This window comes from Xiphophorus hellerii, chromosome 1 (genome assembly GCF_003331165.1).
Source record: "Xiphophorus hellerii strain 12219 chromosome 1, Xiphophorus_hellerii-4.1, whole genome shotgun sequence".
In the NCBI taxonomy this organism is placed as follows: Eukaryota; Metazoa; Chordata; class Actinopteri; order Cyprinodontiformes; family Poeciliidae; genus Xiphophorus; species Xiphophorus hellerii.
Window position 1 is genome coordinate 31,211,613 of NC_045672.1, and position 15,630 is coordinate 31,227,242.

The 15,630-nt window shown below is 37.3% G+C and overlaps 3 protein-coding genes across 7 annotated transcripts in view; 1 reads left to right on the top strand and 2 right to left on the bottom strand.

Annotated features, from left to right (window-relative positions):
- Nucleotides 1-1,737, bottom strand: part of LOC116718510 (nucleolar protein 4-like) — an 84,158-nt gene extending 82,421 nt beyond the window's left edge. The window contains exon 1 of the mRNA XM_032560519.1: nucleotides 1,328-1,737. Coding sequence (XP_032416410.1) covers nucleotides 1,328-1,714 — 387 coding nt within the window. The 5' untranslated portion in view covers nucleotides 1,715-1,737. The remainder of the gene's footprint in view (nucleotides 1-1,327) is intronic.
- commd7 (COMM domain containing 7) lies at nucleotides 1,267-12,383 on the bottom strand. Of its 2 annotated transcripts, XM_032560572.1 has the most exons (10): nucleotides 12,210-12,383; nucleotides 10,868-10,921; nucleotides 10,640-10,742; nucleotides 10,164-10,220; nucleotides 10,034-10,071; nucleotides 8,627-8,717; nucleotides 8,103-8,152; nucleotides 7,964-8,012; nucleotides 7,586-7,690; nucleotides 1,267-1,285 (listed from the first exon to the last, which is right to left on the bottom strand). In XM_032560572.1, the coding sequence occupies exons 1-9, from the start codon at nucleotides 12,288-12,290 to the stop codon at nucleotides 7,614-7,616; spliced, it is 600 nt and encodes a 199-aa protein (XP_032416463.1). In that variant the 5' UTR covers nucleotides 12,291-12,383; the 3' UTR covers nucleotides 1,267-1,285; nucleotides 7,586-7,613. The 2 variants fall into 2 exon arrangements, with proteins under 2 accessions (XP_032416463.1, XP_032416453.1); XM_032560562.1 differs by lacking the exon at nucleotides 1,267-1,285 and having other exon boundaries at nucleotides 7,532-7,690.
- Nucleotides 12,384-13,621: 1,238 nt separating this feature from the next.
- The window catches only part of dnmt3bb.1 (DNA (cytosine-5-)-methyltransferase 3 beta, duplicate b.1), a 35,210-nt gene continuing 33,201 nt past the window's right edge, over nucleotides 13,622-15,630 (top strand). For 3 of the 4 annotated variants that reach the window (XM_032560586.1, XM_032560604.1, XM_032560596.1), the window contains exon 1: nucleotides 13,622-13,754. In XM_032560586.1, the coding sequence (XP_032416477.1) occupies nucleotides 13,753-13,754 (2 nt within the window). In that variant the 5' untranslated portion in view covers nucleotides 13,622-13,752. Of the gene's footprint in view, nucleotides 13,755-13,830; nucleotides 13,951-15,630 lie in introns of those variants that run through there. The other variant, XM_032560615.1, reaches the window with a different exon arrangement.

Below are 15,630 nucleotides of genomic sequence, written 5' to 3' on the forward strand. Positions count from 1 at the left end.
TGGCGCTGTAAATCATGCATGTGTGCGCGCCACCAGCAGATCCACAATGCTAAGGCGAGTTAGAATGACTTGATGTCAATAAGGTGACTATTATTAAAAACAAAGGAGTTAGCAGCTGTTTGTTTCTTGACCTTTTCTCACTGTTTAACTCTGATTAGGTGTGAATTTTTCTGTTTTTGCTTTTATTCGTGATTCAGTCCGGAGCCTGTTCATCGTTTTCGTTTCACGTCTCTGGATGCATTTTTGTCGTCTCAGCTGAGTAATAAATGGATCATCGTGTCTCACACCCAGCCGCGCAGACAGACACACACTTCGCTGGAGTGTAAACACACAGGCTGCCTGATAGACAGTTGCTGCAGGAAGGTCACATCCCTCTCAGTGTGACACATAAAGAAGCAAAACAGAATAAACACAGCGATGATTTGAAACATAAATACAGCTGGAAGAAGCAGCAGAGTTCGACTCTCACTCACTCAATCCTCCAAACTATTGTTTTCTTTAACCTTCCTCTCCTGTTAGCCATTAAAATTCACTTTAATAGCTTAATTCAAACTGATTTGTTTAAACTTTACTGTTGTTTTTGAGTCCCACTGGCTGTCATATCTCACTGCTACCACGAGGTGGCGGCATTATTTCAAGCTAGCTTCGAAATGTCAAATTGAGCATTTATATGGTCAACGGAAACACGGATGCTAGCTGCCAGCTAGCAGTTACTAGCTAGCTTCAAAATAAAAATTGCACAATTATCTGTTCAGTGTAAACGCAGCTGCTAACTAGCTTCGACATGTCAAGTTGCGCAATTATATGTAGAAACGTAGCTGCTAGCTACCAGCTACAATGACAAAAAATCATATAAGTAACAAAACACAACAAAATCAGGCAAAAGAACATTTTTCCAAATCAGTTTCTTTCAATAAGAAAGTTCAGAAACTTTAACGGAAACTGCAGGTGTGTGTCTGTGTCTGGTGACTGTTTGGTTAAAACATGTTTGGTCTTTCATTCAGTGGGAAGAAAATCCAGAACTTTTACTCCAGTAAGAGCAGCAATACTTCATAATAACATTACTCAAATAAAAGCAGCAAAAATACTCCTAAAAGTACATTTAAAATAAGTTATTCAAGCAAAAATAATTGAGTAAATGTAACTAGTTACTACCAAACTGTAAAACAAACAGACACAGACAGGTCCAATTGGACTCTAATGACACAGGTGTTTGCCGCTACCATGGCAACCAATCTGTTCATCCACATCATCTGAAAACACACACACTCACTCACACACACACCTGAAATGGGACAAACACAAAGAGACAGAAAGGGGAACTAACCGTTGCCTTGATGGGGACGTACAGCACCGGTCCGTCCGGCCCGGTTCGGCCCACCTGGAAGCCCTTGGACCTGACCCAGAATTTGAACTTGGCGTTGATGTGATGATGGCCGCCGTCCTCCTCGCCCTCCTGCAGCAGCGTCTGGAGGATTTTGTCGTACTTGCGCCGGGTCACGGTCTTGGTCTTCCCGGAGTCTCCGTACGTTTTCAGGCACCAGTCCCGGAATTCCCCGACCATCTCCGGAGCCTCGCCCGGAACCGGGTCGCTTTCGGCGGGACTCCGGCTGCTCTGCTGGGTCTGGGTCGGTAGCCTGCTGGTACCGGTGCTGCTGCTGGTGGAGATGGGATGCACGTCTCCAGCAGCACCGGCGGATTTTCTCGTTGTCATAGTGAAATGACCAGATGACCCACTTTTGGAAATTTCTCCGACAAAACTGCAAGTCCGTCCAAAACCGGGAAATATGTATATAAAAAATAATAATTTAAAAAAAGATCTAACCCGTGAATTTGTTCCGACTAGTCAGTTTGGACCCTCCTCTTCCTCCTCTTCTCTGGTATTTACGCACCAGCTGCGGTGAAACTCCCCGGCTCGGTTCGGGAAGCTGGTACCGGGACACACCTGTTCGCTCGGCCCGGTCCCGTGAGGGATGTCAGCCAGCGCCTCCCACTCTTCCTCCAGTGAGGAAGACTCTGCTAGTGGAGCCGAACGGGCCGCATGTTCGGTCCGGTTCGGCCCTCCTCCTCCAGCTGATGGCGGACACCTGTTAGCGTCCCGCTGCGCCTCATTGTTCCCTCCGCCGGGCTGGAGGTGGGAACAGAAAGCGGGTCCTGATCGAGGTACCGTCCACATCCAACTGGGTCCAACCCGGACCGTCCGGCGGGACCCGCACGCGGCAGCCAGAAGCAGGAAGTGGATGTCAGAGAAATAATCAAGACAGATGTTAAAACTTAACATGCAACAGGTTTTTGTGTTTCACTCGGTAAAAATAACAAAAACAAAGAAAAAAAAAAAACAGAAAAGATACAAACAAACTTAAATTGACCAATTTTAGACCATGACTTCGGGACAAACGTATTAATCCTCCTGTTTTGTTTTTTACATCAAAAATATTATCGGCTATTTAGATAATCGTCAACTAATAACTATTAGCCAATTAATCTTTAATTCTGCATTAAAGAAATAAAGGTTTCCTTTTAGGAATATTTTTATTTTTACTTGAGTAATTTTGAGTGAAATTTGTGGATTTTCTGCCACTGAATGAAAAACACGTTTTAACCAAAAATCCACCAGACACAAACACACACCTGCAGTTTTTATTAAAGTTTCATCAGTTTCTTATTGAAACTGATTGGAAAAAATTCTTTATTATTTCTATTACTAATATGAATTATTTTGGTCGTTAAAATACCAAAATTTACACTTATATTTTGTACCGTCTGATTATGTCCTTTTTAAATATTAAGTGATAATTTGATCAGTACTTGAGTAGTTTCTTGGACGAAGTCTACTTTTTACTTTTACTAGAGTAAAAATATCTTTTAGTAGCGCTACTTTTACTTGAGTACAATGTTTGGATACTCTGCTGTCCTCTGGCCGCTGCTAAATGTGCTAACGGCGGAGAAACAACCTACTGATACAGAAAAGCAGTTTATCCGCCGTCATCGGTGGCTATGCTAACTAGCCTTAGCATTCACAACATGCTATGCTAGCTGCATCGTAACAGAGAGAAAGGGGGGCCTCCTGGATCTGACTGGTTGTTTCTAGTTAGCACTGGGAGCACTGGGAGAAGGTATGAATGTTTAAAAAGTAGGACTGAACAGTTGATCAGATAATCTTCAACTAATTTAGTAGACAATTAATCGCTAACTGGAGCATACAGGCTAAAATAAATTATTTGATGAAAGAGCAACACAGGCAGCGTGGTAATTGAGCCAAAACAGTTTTTTTTTTAAATAAATATTTTGTATTTAAGATTTAAAAAACAGTGAAGGTGTGAATAATTTTAATGGATTTTAAACAGAAAGGAGAAGGATGAAGAGAACAAAGAAGGATTAGGATGATTGTTATGTTTTTAAATGTGTTTTGCCTAACCAGTAAAACCATCACAGTCAAGTAAAAATGCATTTTCGGACAAAATAAAACCCTCTTCTAATTTATCTTCATTGTAAAAACCAGGGACCAGGATAAACGTGCTTGGAAACACATTCGACCACGAAGTGTGATCCGTTAAGTTTGTGTCTAAACGCCTCAAAGGAGAAACAGAAAGGCGGCAGGAAAAGAGCAACTCGATCAGCAGGATTAAAATAAACTCGACTTTAGGAAGTGAAAGTAAGTTTCAAAACAGTCCAACCTTCTCCTTCACTACGACCTTCTGCTTTCCGTTGTCTGGGGCACAAACGGCCTTACAGATAAAAAAATTACATGAAACTCAGATATTTTCAAGAAAAAAAACATGGAGATTTATGACTTTCAAAAGTTGAAAACGTGAAAGAAATTTTGCAGAAAAAAATTGGAAATATCTGAGTTTTAAAAGTTGAACATTTTCTAGAAAAAATTTTAACATTTTTGAGATTGAGCTCAGAAATTTTCTAAAAAAAAGAACATTTTTTCCAAATTTGAAAAGGCAAACATTTACTAGAAAAAAACTCAGATATTTTGAGATTACACTTAGAAATTTTCTAGAAAAAACGTGGAAATTTCAGAGTTATAGAAAGACAGAGATTTTGTTGTACTTTACATTTTACATTGTTAAAATATTAACAGTCTTGATCTGCTTCAACGGAACAAATCTGGATAATTTTTGACCACTTAAAACCAGTCCAATGGCCACTAATGGCCCCTGGGCCGCAGTTTGGACAACCATGACTCGAACAAGCTTTTTCGTGTGCGACTTTAACTTAATTTCTTACTTAATAGAAACACAATAATTGGGAAATTGTGTTTATTTTGTTCAATATTAGCGAATTACAGACAAAGATTTGCGCACATTAGCAACATAAACGCAGAGCAACCATCTGCTCTTCGTCTGCCTCATGCATGTGGAGCTTGATGCACATCTGTGTCCCTCAGGGGAAACGATGGAGAACACAAAAAAGCACCGATGAGACACACACCTGGTCTCTCACACACACACAGGACCCGGATGGCTCTGCTGGTTGCCATGGCGCCAGTCAGCTGGAGGGAGTGTGTGTGGGCGTCGGTGAAGAGGTCTGCTGGTGACTCCTGGCTGGGACCCGAACGGAGCCGCCGAACCTGCAAACACACCGACATGCAGCCGCGCAACAAAACAAAAACAAAACAGACGCAGTGGGACGAAAATAAAAACCGCTGCAAACATAACATCACCAACTCTTCCACAGATTTAATAATAACCAGTGAGCATTATTGGTGATCATTCACCAATAATGAGGTGAATGTGTGTAAAAACACATAAAATAAATTAATCTTTATTTGCAGTAGCTGAATCCGACGCTGAAACGATATTTCAGATTATCTATAGAAACTCCCAGTTAACCAGATTTTCTGTTTTCCTGGGGTAAAAATACAACGTAACACAAACTCTGCTAGCCTGGATGAAGATAAATTTTTAAAACATTTCTGAAACTAAATATTTAGCTACAAAGTAGATATTTAGTTTGCAAGCTATTTGTTCAGGTTAGAGCTGTATATGTAGCTCTAAATATTTGTTTAGATCTTAGTACTTTGGTCTAAACTAAATATTTAGCTAGTAGGCTAAATATTAAGCTTGCTAATGAAGCTAAATGATAAGCTTAGTTTAGTTTAGGGCTAAACATATAGCATGCTAACTATAAATGTAGCTCAAATTAAATATTTAGCTTTCGAGCTAAATATTTAGTTTGGAGCCAAAAATTTGTTTTGTAAACTAAACATTTAGAATGCTAATTCAATATTTTGTTTAAAGTTAAATGTTTAGTTTGAGGGTAAATTTAGCAAAAAATAACTAGCTTGTTAACTCAATATTTAGTTTGGAGCTAAATATTTAGCTTAAAAATTAAATATTTACTTTAGAGTTAATTATTTAGTTTGAGGCAAAGTATTAAGCTGATTAACTAAAAATGTATAACTTCAAACTAAATATTTATACTGTGACATTTATAAATGGTGAAATATATTATTTTGAAAGTTTAACCGCCATCTTTTTCTTTAAATAATCTTAATTATTGCTGATCATTTTTAACAGTGTATCTACAAATGACCAACATGCAACGCTCTCCATTAACTGAGTTAAATCAAATGTTTCACCAAGTTTGTCCTGCAGTTTCCGCTCTGATCTCAGAACCTTTGGTCAGTGGCGCCATCTAATGGCCACAAACAGGCGCTGCGTGGTTTGTTCTGGTTCTGGTCGGATCAGCAGAATTAGCCGGAAGTTCTCAGTTTCCGGCCTGCGGCTCCATTCTGATGTAAAAAGTTTTGGTTCAACGGGAAGAAGGTTGGAATGATGGTGAAAAGTTTTTATTTCCTCCATGTTAGAAATTCAAAACAATCTTCAGCTCTTGATTTGACTTCATTTTCAAATTCAGACAGGAAATAAAAACTCTGGCCTTTCTTCCATCATCCTTTCATTTTGTCTTTCCTTCTTTTCCTCTTTCGTTCATTCCTTATTTTTCTCCCTTCTCTCATTACTTCCTTTTTTCATTTCCTTTTGGTGGTAGCAGCATGTGGTGTTACTCTAATATTTGGTGGAATGTTGCGTTTATTTTTATTTTATGCATTTATCCTTCTTTCTTCCATCTTTAACATATTTACGTTTATTCAGATTTATCTATCAATCAGCAAAACAAACAAAAGTGATCAACTTTGGCTGGAATTGGGTGTGTTTTTACTCAAAATACTCCAAATTAAGGAAAATGGAGGCTAAATAAACGGAATCTGCCGCTGGGCTCACACGGAGCGTTTCCTCGAGGCTCATGTGTGCGACCAAGATAGCGGGTTTTATGGCTGAACGGCGCAAATACATCGGGGAGGAAACGTGTCTATACATCCAGTAGGAGGAAGTCTGCGGTCGGACTTTGTCCCGCTGGTCTAATCAGCTGCACTGGGACAGGAAAGCCAACGGGAAAAAACTCACAAAGAGGAACTAAAGACAAAACGAAGAGACTCACAGGACTCACCTATCCGCTGGCGTTTCTTTGACAAATGAAACCATTGTTTTCATTTTTAGGCTGTTTGGTCCGCAGTTTATGCTACAGTTAGCTTCAGGTGGAAAGTTTGCAACATTTCGAAAGGTTTTCCTGATGTGTTTGAGTCACAATTTAAATAGAAACGGAGACAGAAACTGTAGTTATCACTGCGGCCACTTTACAAATACACGCAAAACTTCCTTTATATTCCGCCACTGTCGAAAAGAAACATAATTTCGCAACTGCGGTATTTCAATTGTAAACTCAATTAAAATCACTCAAGGTATTAAAATAATAACTTAATTCAACTATCCTGTTGTCTTCGTGAGATCCGAAAACGTGTTTCCATTGCAGTTTTGCGGGGAAAAAAGAAACTATTTATATACAGCAAAAAAAAAAAACAACTACTGGTAGTAACTACCAGTTTCTGGTAGTTGCTAGGTAGTTACCTAACTACCTCCATCTCATGAGGCTGCTAGGTAAACGCAGGTGCTAGCTAGTAGCTGCTTGCTACGGACTAGCTTCGTACCAGCGTTTAGTTTAAATAAATTTGCTCAATAGAAACACGACAGTTATAAAAAAAAACAACTTTTGATTTTCTTTCAGTTCTGGCGCTAAGATGAGTTGGTTTTTTTGTATCGAAATTCGTTATTTCACAAAACTGCAATGGAAACACCTGTTTGGCGTCAGACGATCAAAAACCCGGAAGTTGCCATATGCGTAAACCACGAAGAAGACAACAGGAAGTAGCTGGAGGCGCAGCATATATTTAATAACTTGTCGCAAACAAACTTATTCAAGTGTAATTTTAATTGCGTTTCTTATTTAATACAAACACCGAGGTTGTAAAATTGTGTTTTTTGACATTAGCGGAATGAAGACAAATTTGTAATGGAAAGTTTCCATGTGTGATTGAATTTATTATTTTTTGTAAAGTGCTTTGAGACGACATTTGTTGCAAATTGCAGCCATTTGAATAAGTAAAATATAATAATTTTTAGAATATAATTTTGTTCATTAATCCAGAAGGTTCAGAGCAATAATCTTCAATCTGACAAAACAGTTTCATTTTTAATCGTATTTATTATCAGATTAAGTACAAATGTTTGGCGTATACACACACACACACACACACACACTTAAATTCAAGCAAAACACTCCATGCTGGCCTTTGCTCTCTCCATCTCATGCAGGAAGTTGTAAAACTGAGGAAGTGTCAGTTCTGGAGGAAACAACAAAAGGAGACAGATTTAGGTGAAAAATATAAATATCGGTCAGGAAAATGGTGAAAAAGTTGCTATTAATTTTCCAAAAGAAATCAAGTAAAAAACAGATTATGAAGCACTTTGGAGATTAAAGAGAAATGTTTCACTTTTTATCACTCCAAAACTTGACATTTTTATTTATTTTATGTTGATCTCTCACATAAAATCAAAATAAATTTGAATTTTATTGTTGAAGAAATCAGTCAAATCGATTTAAAATAGAGACTCACCCATGAAAACATTTTCAGTCGAGTTTCCCTTCCTCACCACCAGCTTCAACTGCAGGACAGCAGAGGAACGGTTGGGGTAAAATAAAAATAAAAGACATGAAAAACCTCACAACTTTGGATTGTTTTCTGAAAGTTTTACCTGCAGAAAAATGTTTCCCACTTTCTGAATCTCACTGGTGCCGACAGTCACTGGGAACGAGAGAAAACGTCCCAGTTTGAGTCGGAAAACAAACTGGGTTCAAGAATTTACCAGATAGATAGATAGATGGATGGATGGATGGATAGATGGATGGATGGATGGATGGATGGATGGATGGATGGATGGATGGATGGATGGATGGATGGATGGATGGATGGATGGATGGATGGATGGATGGATGGATGGATATGCAGAAAACGTTTAAGATATTTCTCATCCTTTATTTCTCTCCTCATATCCCTAAAATCCTGGAAAATCCTGATTTTTCCAGGCTGTGCAGAAACTCTGCAAACACTTTTTATTATTTCACCATTTAGTTTTTATCTGAAGATCATAAAATACGTGACCATATGGCGGCCATTATTCTTCTGACAGGAGCCAACGTCGATGTTCTGCAGCGACCGAATTTATCCTGGCGAATATTTTCCCCTGCGATCGTTTCGCTACGATTTGAGTCGTCTCACCTCCAAACTTCCACTCCATGTCGACGAGCTGGTTGACCATCAGCGTCTGTCCCACCGCCAGCCTGGACAGCGCAGCATAATGCTGCCCCCACTGCAGCACACAGAGAGACAAGATGGCCGCCCTCAGCACACCTCAACACTGTGATACTGTTAGCATCAGCTACATTAGCTGGTCTAGCTAGGATTAGCTACATTAGCATTAGTAAAATGTGGTTTTAAATAACTAGACTGTTTGATTTGACTCATAAATTGTTTTCAGATGCTCATATTCACATCTTCACACATGCTAACAATGCTAAAACAAAGCTGGCTCTCTAGCTTGAGTAAAAAAAGAGAAAACCTTTCAAAACCTTAATGATAAATTTTAACTTTCCAGGTTGTTAAAGCTTTTTGCTACAACGGCATAAATTTTTTTTTTGTAGATTTCTGCCTAAAAGTTTTATAAATTTTGTAGAAGTAACAAGGAAGTTTGAGTTTGAGAAGTCAAGAATTTGCTAGAAAAAAAACGTTGAAATTCTTAAATTTGAAAAGTTGTAATTTTGCTCCAAACTCCAAAATTTTGACAATCTTAGAAATTTTCGAGGAAAAAAACGTGGAAACTTTAGAGTTTTAAAAGTAAAAAAAAAAGTGACTCTTGGAACTCAAACATTTTCCAAAAGTCAAACATTTTTGTCTTTTGAAACTCAAAACTTTCCAAGATTTTTTACTCAAAATTTCAGTGTTTTCTAGCAAATGTTTGACTTTTCAACTCTGAAAATGTCAAAAAAAAAAGTTCTAGAAAATTCCTGAGAATAATTTCAAAATTTCTGAGTTTTTCAATCAAAATTTTGACTTTTCAAACTCAGAAATGTCCTTGATTTTCTAGAAAATTTCCAAGATTAATCTAAAGATTTGAATCTAGCAAATGTTTGACTTTTCTAACAGAAATGTTCAAGTTTTTGGTAGAAAATGTCTGAGATTAATCTTAGAACTTCAGAGTTTCTTAGCGGACATTTACTCTTGTTTTTTTAATATATTTGTATCTACAATGTGCCTAATTTGCCATTGTATTTTGCAGATAAATTAGTCCGAACAATAAAACAGCCTTCTCTGCCATCAGAACCAGAGTTCTGGACTGTAAAACACAAAAGTCAGCGCAGAAACGGTTGGTTTTGGACTTGATGAACGTTTCCCAGCTAGAACGAATCTGACCCATCAGATCCCTCATGGTGAAGTCATCGCATCAGATTTTCTTTAAATGAATTGGATATAAATATTAATCTGGATGCTAACAGTGAGTAAATGATGCTAAAATGCCTGCTCCTAAATGAAAGTTATCAGAATTTATTTATCTTATGAACTGATCAGAACTTCATCAGAGCCTCTAAACTTACAGAATCCATCAAATTCAAGGGTTTATATATTTACCTGTGAAGAAAAGTGAACAGCTTTCTCATCATTTAGTCCTGAGGGATAAACAGAAAAACCCTTTTTAGTTCAGGTAACATAATTTAACATTTGATTTACAATGAAGTCAGTTAGAGTTTGAAACTAGAACCTAATGTGAGCAGGTCCTCCTTGACTTGCTCGGTCGTCAGGTTTTTCTTCAAAGCCCCTGAGGAGAAAACAGCAGAGTCACTTTAACAGCTTCAAGATAAAAGCATGAATAGAAACGTCTGACTAACTGAAAAACATTAACATTCAATAACCAAAACGTCAACTTTACTCAACTGAGAGTTCACAAACCAGCCAAGTGAATTAGTGCTTTAGTATTCATATGGAAAAATTGATTTAGGGAAAGCTAAGTGCGCTAAATGCTTTCAAAGCTAGCAAAAGAGCTAATAAAAAATTAGCTCCGATGTTAGCGGCTTAGTAAAAGTGTCCACACCACTGCTGAAAGCATGAAAAGAACCCATAAAACGAAGGCTCTGTAGACTCTTGACCGCTAGCTTAGCTTGTTTGGAGGGGTTGTCGGGTAAAATCTCTTCTCTCTGAAAGAAAAAATCTAAATGGCTTCCTGTTAGTTTCTCCCACCTTGAGGGACCAGCAGGACGCTCTTCATCAGGTTCCTCAGCGGACCGGCGCTCATCCCGTGTTCCCCTGCAAATTCTGTCAGCTGCTGCACGAATCTGTCCGTCTGAACACACACACACACACACACACACACACACACACACACACACACACACACACAAAGGGAAAAGAAGCGTTTTACTCTGGTTGATTTATCAAAGCTCAAAGACTCATTTCTTTTCCACTCACCTCTTTCGGGTCCAGGAGGAACTGGAACAGAATTTCAATCAGTCGACTAAACTGCTGCAGATATTTAAAAAATAAATAAAAAAAACACATTACTTTGTGTAATTTAAACGTTCATCGCCGTCTGTAAGTGTTTCTTGTTGCTACTGCATGTCGTCCTCAGGCCTAAACACTTTATTTATATTTAATTACACTAATGTTTCTGCTTTTATTCTAGTAGTTCAAGATAAATATTTGTATTAAATGCATCTGTATTGAAATCTGTCTTATAATCATATATATATTAAATGTTTTTCATAGTTAAAATTGCAAAAACAATTTTATTTGTCCATTTTTACTTTAACTTTGTTGGTTATTATTATCATTATGCATTGTAAAAAATAATGAGCACTATTACTTTGATAGCTTTTTAAAATTTTGCTCAAACTACATTCATACACTCTCAAAAGGCTTGTTGTTATAAAACACCATAACTATTGTTTCTAGGTTTACTGAGGTAAACAAACAGTAGTTTCTTTAAAAAATATATCTGAAATCTCAGTCAAATGAAATCTGATTTCACTCAAAATAATAATACAAAATGCTATAGCAATAAATATTTCTTGTCTAATAATAGTAATTATTATTATATATGTGATAATAAGTCCTTTACTTCTTTTTGGACTACTTTTCAATTTTTATTTGCGTTCTAAATAAATTTAATCTTTAATTATTTTAATCTTTATCAAAATTCCTTGCGTCTGTAAAAATTGCTCCCTAATTTTTAAAAATATTACAAACAGGTTCTGTTCAAGCTACATATTGACTGTAGAGATCTATGGATAGAAATTATACACAAAAAGTGGGTTTAATCTTTGCTAATATATGATTTAACACATTTTCACAAAGGGTCGTGTTTGTTTGGGTTGAGTTTTCCTTTAACAAGCAAAAAAACAACATGAATCTGTAGGGAAGTAAATACTTTTTAAGAGCACTGCACATCCTGTGATGGTTCACTGAGGGAAAAAAATGCTGTCACGTGATGGAAAGTTGTAAAAAGGGCAAAGGTCAGCAGTTTATGACGCATTGAAGCATATTATTATGATCTGGTTATTTGAATGAAATTTGAAACGTTTGCATGAGAAACATGAGAACTGCTTAAGATTTCATTGATGTTTGACACTAAAATTGCGCTTTTATGCATTTAAACCTTTTTATGTACCGTTAGTTATCCAAATCTTAAACATAAAATTATAAATTCCGATGAAACACCTACGAGCATTTAAGATGTTTATAGTTTCCCATAAATCTCACCGGAAAACAAGAAAACTAGCTCTAATTAGCTCAGCGGTTCTTGTTTTTTTACCTGCTCGTTAAATTTGTTCAGATTCTGGAAGTCGGTACCGACAGAGTCCGGTAACACGTCCTTAGCGAAGTGAAGCTGCATGTTTTTGGGCTTTATCCCTGAATAAACTCGATCCGGTGTTTTGGCTGCTGCTGCGCAGCTGATTCCAGGAGACAACTTCCGGGTTCACGGTGGTCACGCGCATGCGCAGAATGGGTTTCACCCTCTGAAAGGAAAAGGACCTAACAAATCTGCAAAGCAACGTTTTACACGGAGAAATAAGACTGAAAATAGATTAAAATACAGAAAACATTTGGTTTTTACTTAAATGTTTTGCTTTAAAGTAAAGCAATTTATGAAAAAGAAATGAGCCTGTAATTAGAAGGAAACTAAGACATATTAAAATACACTTAAAGTAACCAAATTAACTTACAAGTAACTTTCCACCAAGATATATAAGCTAATTTTAAGTAAATAACTATTTGATATACTATAATGTTCATTTATAAGAGGAAAATATCTCCCTATAAGAAATTTATGATTGTGTTTTAGGGACACTGTAGATAAAAAAACAAAAAAGAGGAAATTTCCTCCCCAAAAAATCTGAAACATTGAGATCAATCTTAGAAATTTTTGGGACTTTTTGAGTTTGAAATGTTGAAAATTTGTGAGAAAACATTCTAAAATTTTGAGATCCAGAAATTTAAAAAAAAATCTGAGATTAATCTCAATATTTAGAAGGTTTTTCTAGCAAATTTTCAACATTTCAAACTCTGAAATTTTAAAGATTTTTCTAGGGAATTTCTGAGATTAATTGCTACATTTTTGAGAAATTTTAGCAACTTTTTAGATTCAGAAACTTTTTAAAAAATCAATCAATTTTATTAGATTAATCGCAACATTTCTAAATATTTTCCCACAAATTTTGATGTTTCAAACTCTTTTGTTTATCTCCAATGGCCCTAATACATACACAACTAAATTAAGTTTCCAGTAAGAAAAGCCTATTTTAAGTTCTTAAAGGTTCCCTGGCAGATTATTTAATCATAACAGTAAAATGTTTTCCTGTAATATGCAAAAATTCTTGGTAAGATTTTGTGTTTTTGCAGTTCACAGAAGTGTTTTTCTTCAGTTGTTGAATGTGTTTCTATCACTTTGTATTTTGTGTTTTTATTATGTAAAGCATTTGAACTGCCATGTTGCTGAAATGTGCTATAAAAATAAACTTGTTTGATTGATTTTCTTTCACTTTTGGGTTGTTTACTTAAATAAAATCAAAGTTTTGCTGACAAAATATGAAAAAAAAATCAAGGGTTGTAAGGGTTTGAAGGTGTTTTTAAGTTAAGGTGGAAATATGTTGTTTCCAGAACTGTAGAGCTGCGTGAATGATGGCTTTTTTTTTTGCTACTGGGGACAAAATGGGAGTCTACATTTCCACCTTTAAAAGCCTGCGGCAGCCAAACATCCGTGTGGGACTCCAGATCCACTTCGGCTCACCAGGTCAACATCTTCCTCCTGCACAAGTTTCAGCTGCGGATGCGCGCAACAACCGCGGATATTGATTATGTAAGTAAAACCCGTGTCTGTCGTGTTTGTAACACTTTAACTCATCTGTTCGAACTGCAGCGTGAGTTTTCTGCGTGTTACGCGCAGGTTGGTTCCCCTTGTAATTCCTGCTCTGCGCACGTGTAAAGTTGGCAGGTCGCTCGACTTTGCCCCATGTGCGCAGATCAGACCCAGAGCTGCTGCAGAGTCCGCTCAGGTAAGACCTTAAACATCATCTGGGGAAAACTCTGAAACACCACTGGAAGGTTTTGCATTTCCCTCTCTTATCCCCAGACGTTTATTCGCGTGTTTCGCAGCTGTTTGCGGGTTTGGTGTCAGGAAAACTCCGCTATTTTGCGTTCAAAGTGAGCTGTTGTACAACCGCATCATACATGGCCGGCTCACCGAGGAATGAGCTGCAGATATTTGACTCCTTCATTTTGTGCGCTGAAATCTGTTTTAATCACCAATAAGCGGGAGTTTTTTGTAAAACAGCAGATTTTTCTGCTGTATTTTTTTAAGAGTATGTGGTTAAGTGTTGATTCTGCTTCCTTATTTCCTGGTTTTGGACATGCTCAGGTATTTGAACATGTACAGACGGTGGGGATTTTATACTAGCTGAACTTCCTTCTCTTGCTCCTGTTATTAACCGGTGTTATTAAACAGGTTTGGAGTTAGAGATGAAGAAGCAATGATTTTTTTAAAATCACAGCATGTTCCAGGGAGATGCAAATCAAGGCTGGAAGAAAACGGGAGGAGACAGGAAGAAATACTGTGATTTCCATGCAAGTAGCCAATTTAACCAATAAAGTGGCAGAAACGTTTAATTCAGGAGATGCAGACATCATTGTGGGTAAAAATGATCTGATGGGACCGACTTCTACAGAACCCAGCATTGCATAGGGTTCAAATTAACTGCAATATTTGTTAAACTTTCTGTGAAAAACCAACCAAATCCGTTGAGCAACCAGTTTCCTCCTCACCTGTGGGGGCGCTGCACCAAGAATCACTGAGAACAGAATCCTCTGAAGAAGACACTGAGCGCAACTTCCTCCTTCTTCACCAAATGAGACTAAAATGGAGGCGTCAGATTTTAGCGGTTGAAGGATTTCTCTTTATCTTAGGCAAAAATTTCCCCATTTCTCCTGCTAGCACTAGGCTAGCACGTTTGTTTTGGTTGTATTTACCCAGAATTCCCTGTGCTGTAGTCCACTTCCTGCTTTTGGAGCGGTCTCCTGTCCACTTGGTGTTCACATAGGCATTCAACTGAACCAGAGTTCACTTCAACCAAACCCAGACCGACGTTTGGAGGTGGACTAGAGTTAACTTTGTCTAAAAACGTAAATATCTCGTTTTTTCTTACTAACATACATGTACTAATATATACTGCCACCTGCAGGTGGGAGGTAGCACTTCAATGTTTTTTACCTTTTATGCAGAAAGTTTGCAATAAACTCACACTTATGCATTAAAAATGAGCAGATCCTTTGATTTCAAAGCCCAGCAGCTTTTTTAATCCTAGTTAGGTCTGGACTTTGACTGGGCCGTTGACACTTCTTGATTTGTTGTTGTGAATTTGTAAACATTGTCCTGTTGATATGACCCAGTTTGGACCAAACTCCACCCCAGAAGAACGCAGACGTCAGACAGCAGCGCACTGTTTACAGAAGGAATAATGGAGTTATTATAATAATTAGTTATAAATATAATAGTTATAATTATTATTTATAGTTATTACAGTTACAAGTCAACACTTGCTTTTAAATTTCTGCTCAGTCATAAACATTTAGCTTTTCCAAAAGTGTTTTAGTCTGTTTTAGTTTCCTTGCGAAGACTAAATATGTACAAGTGAGATGTTGTAGATCAAGGGTGTTCAAAGTGAGGTTCGGGGGCCCTT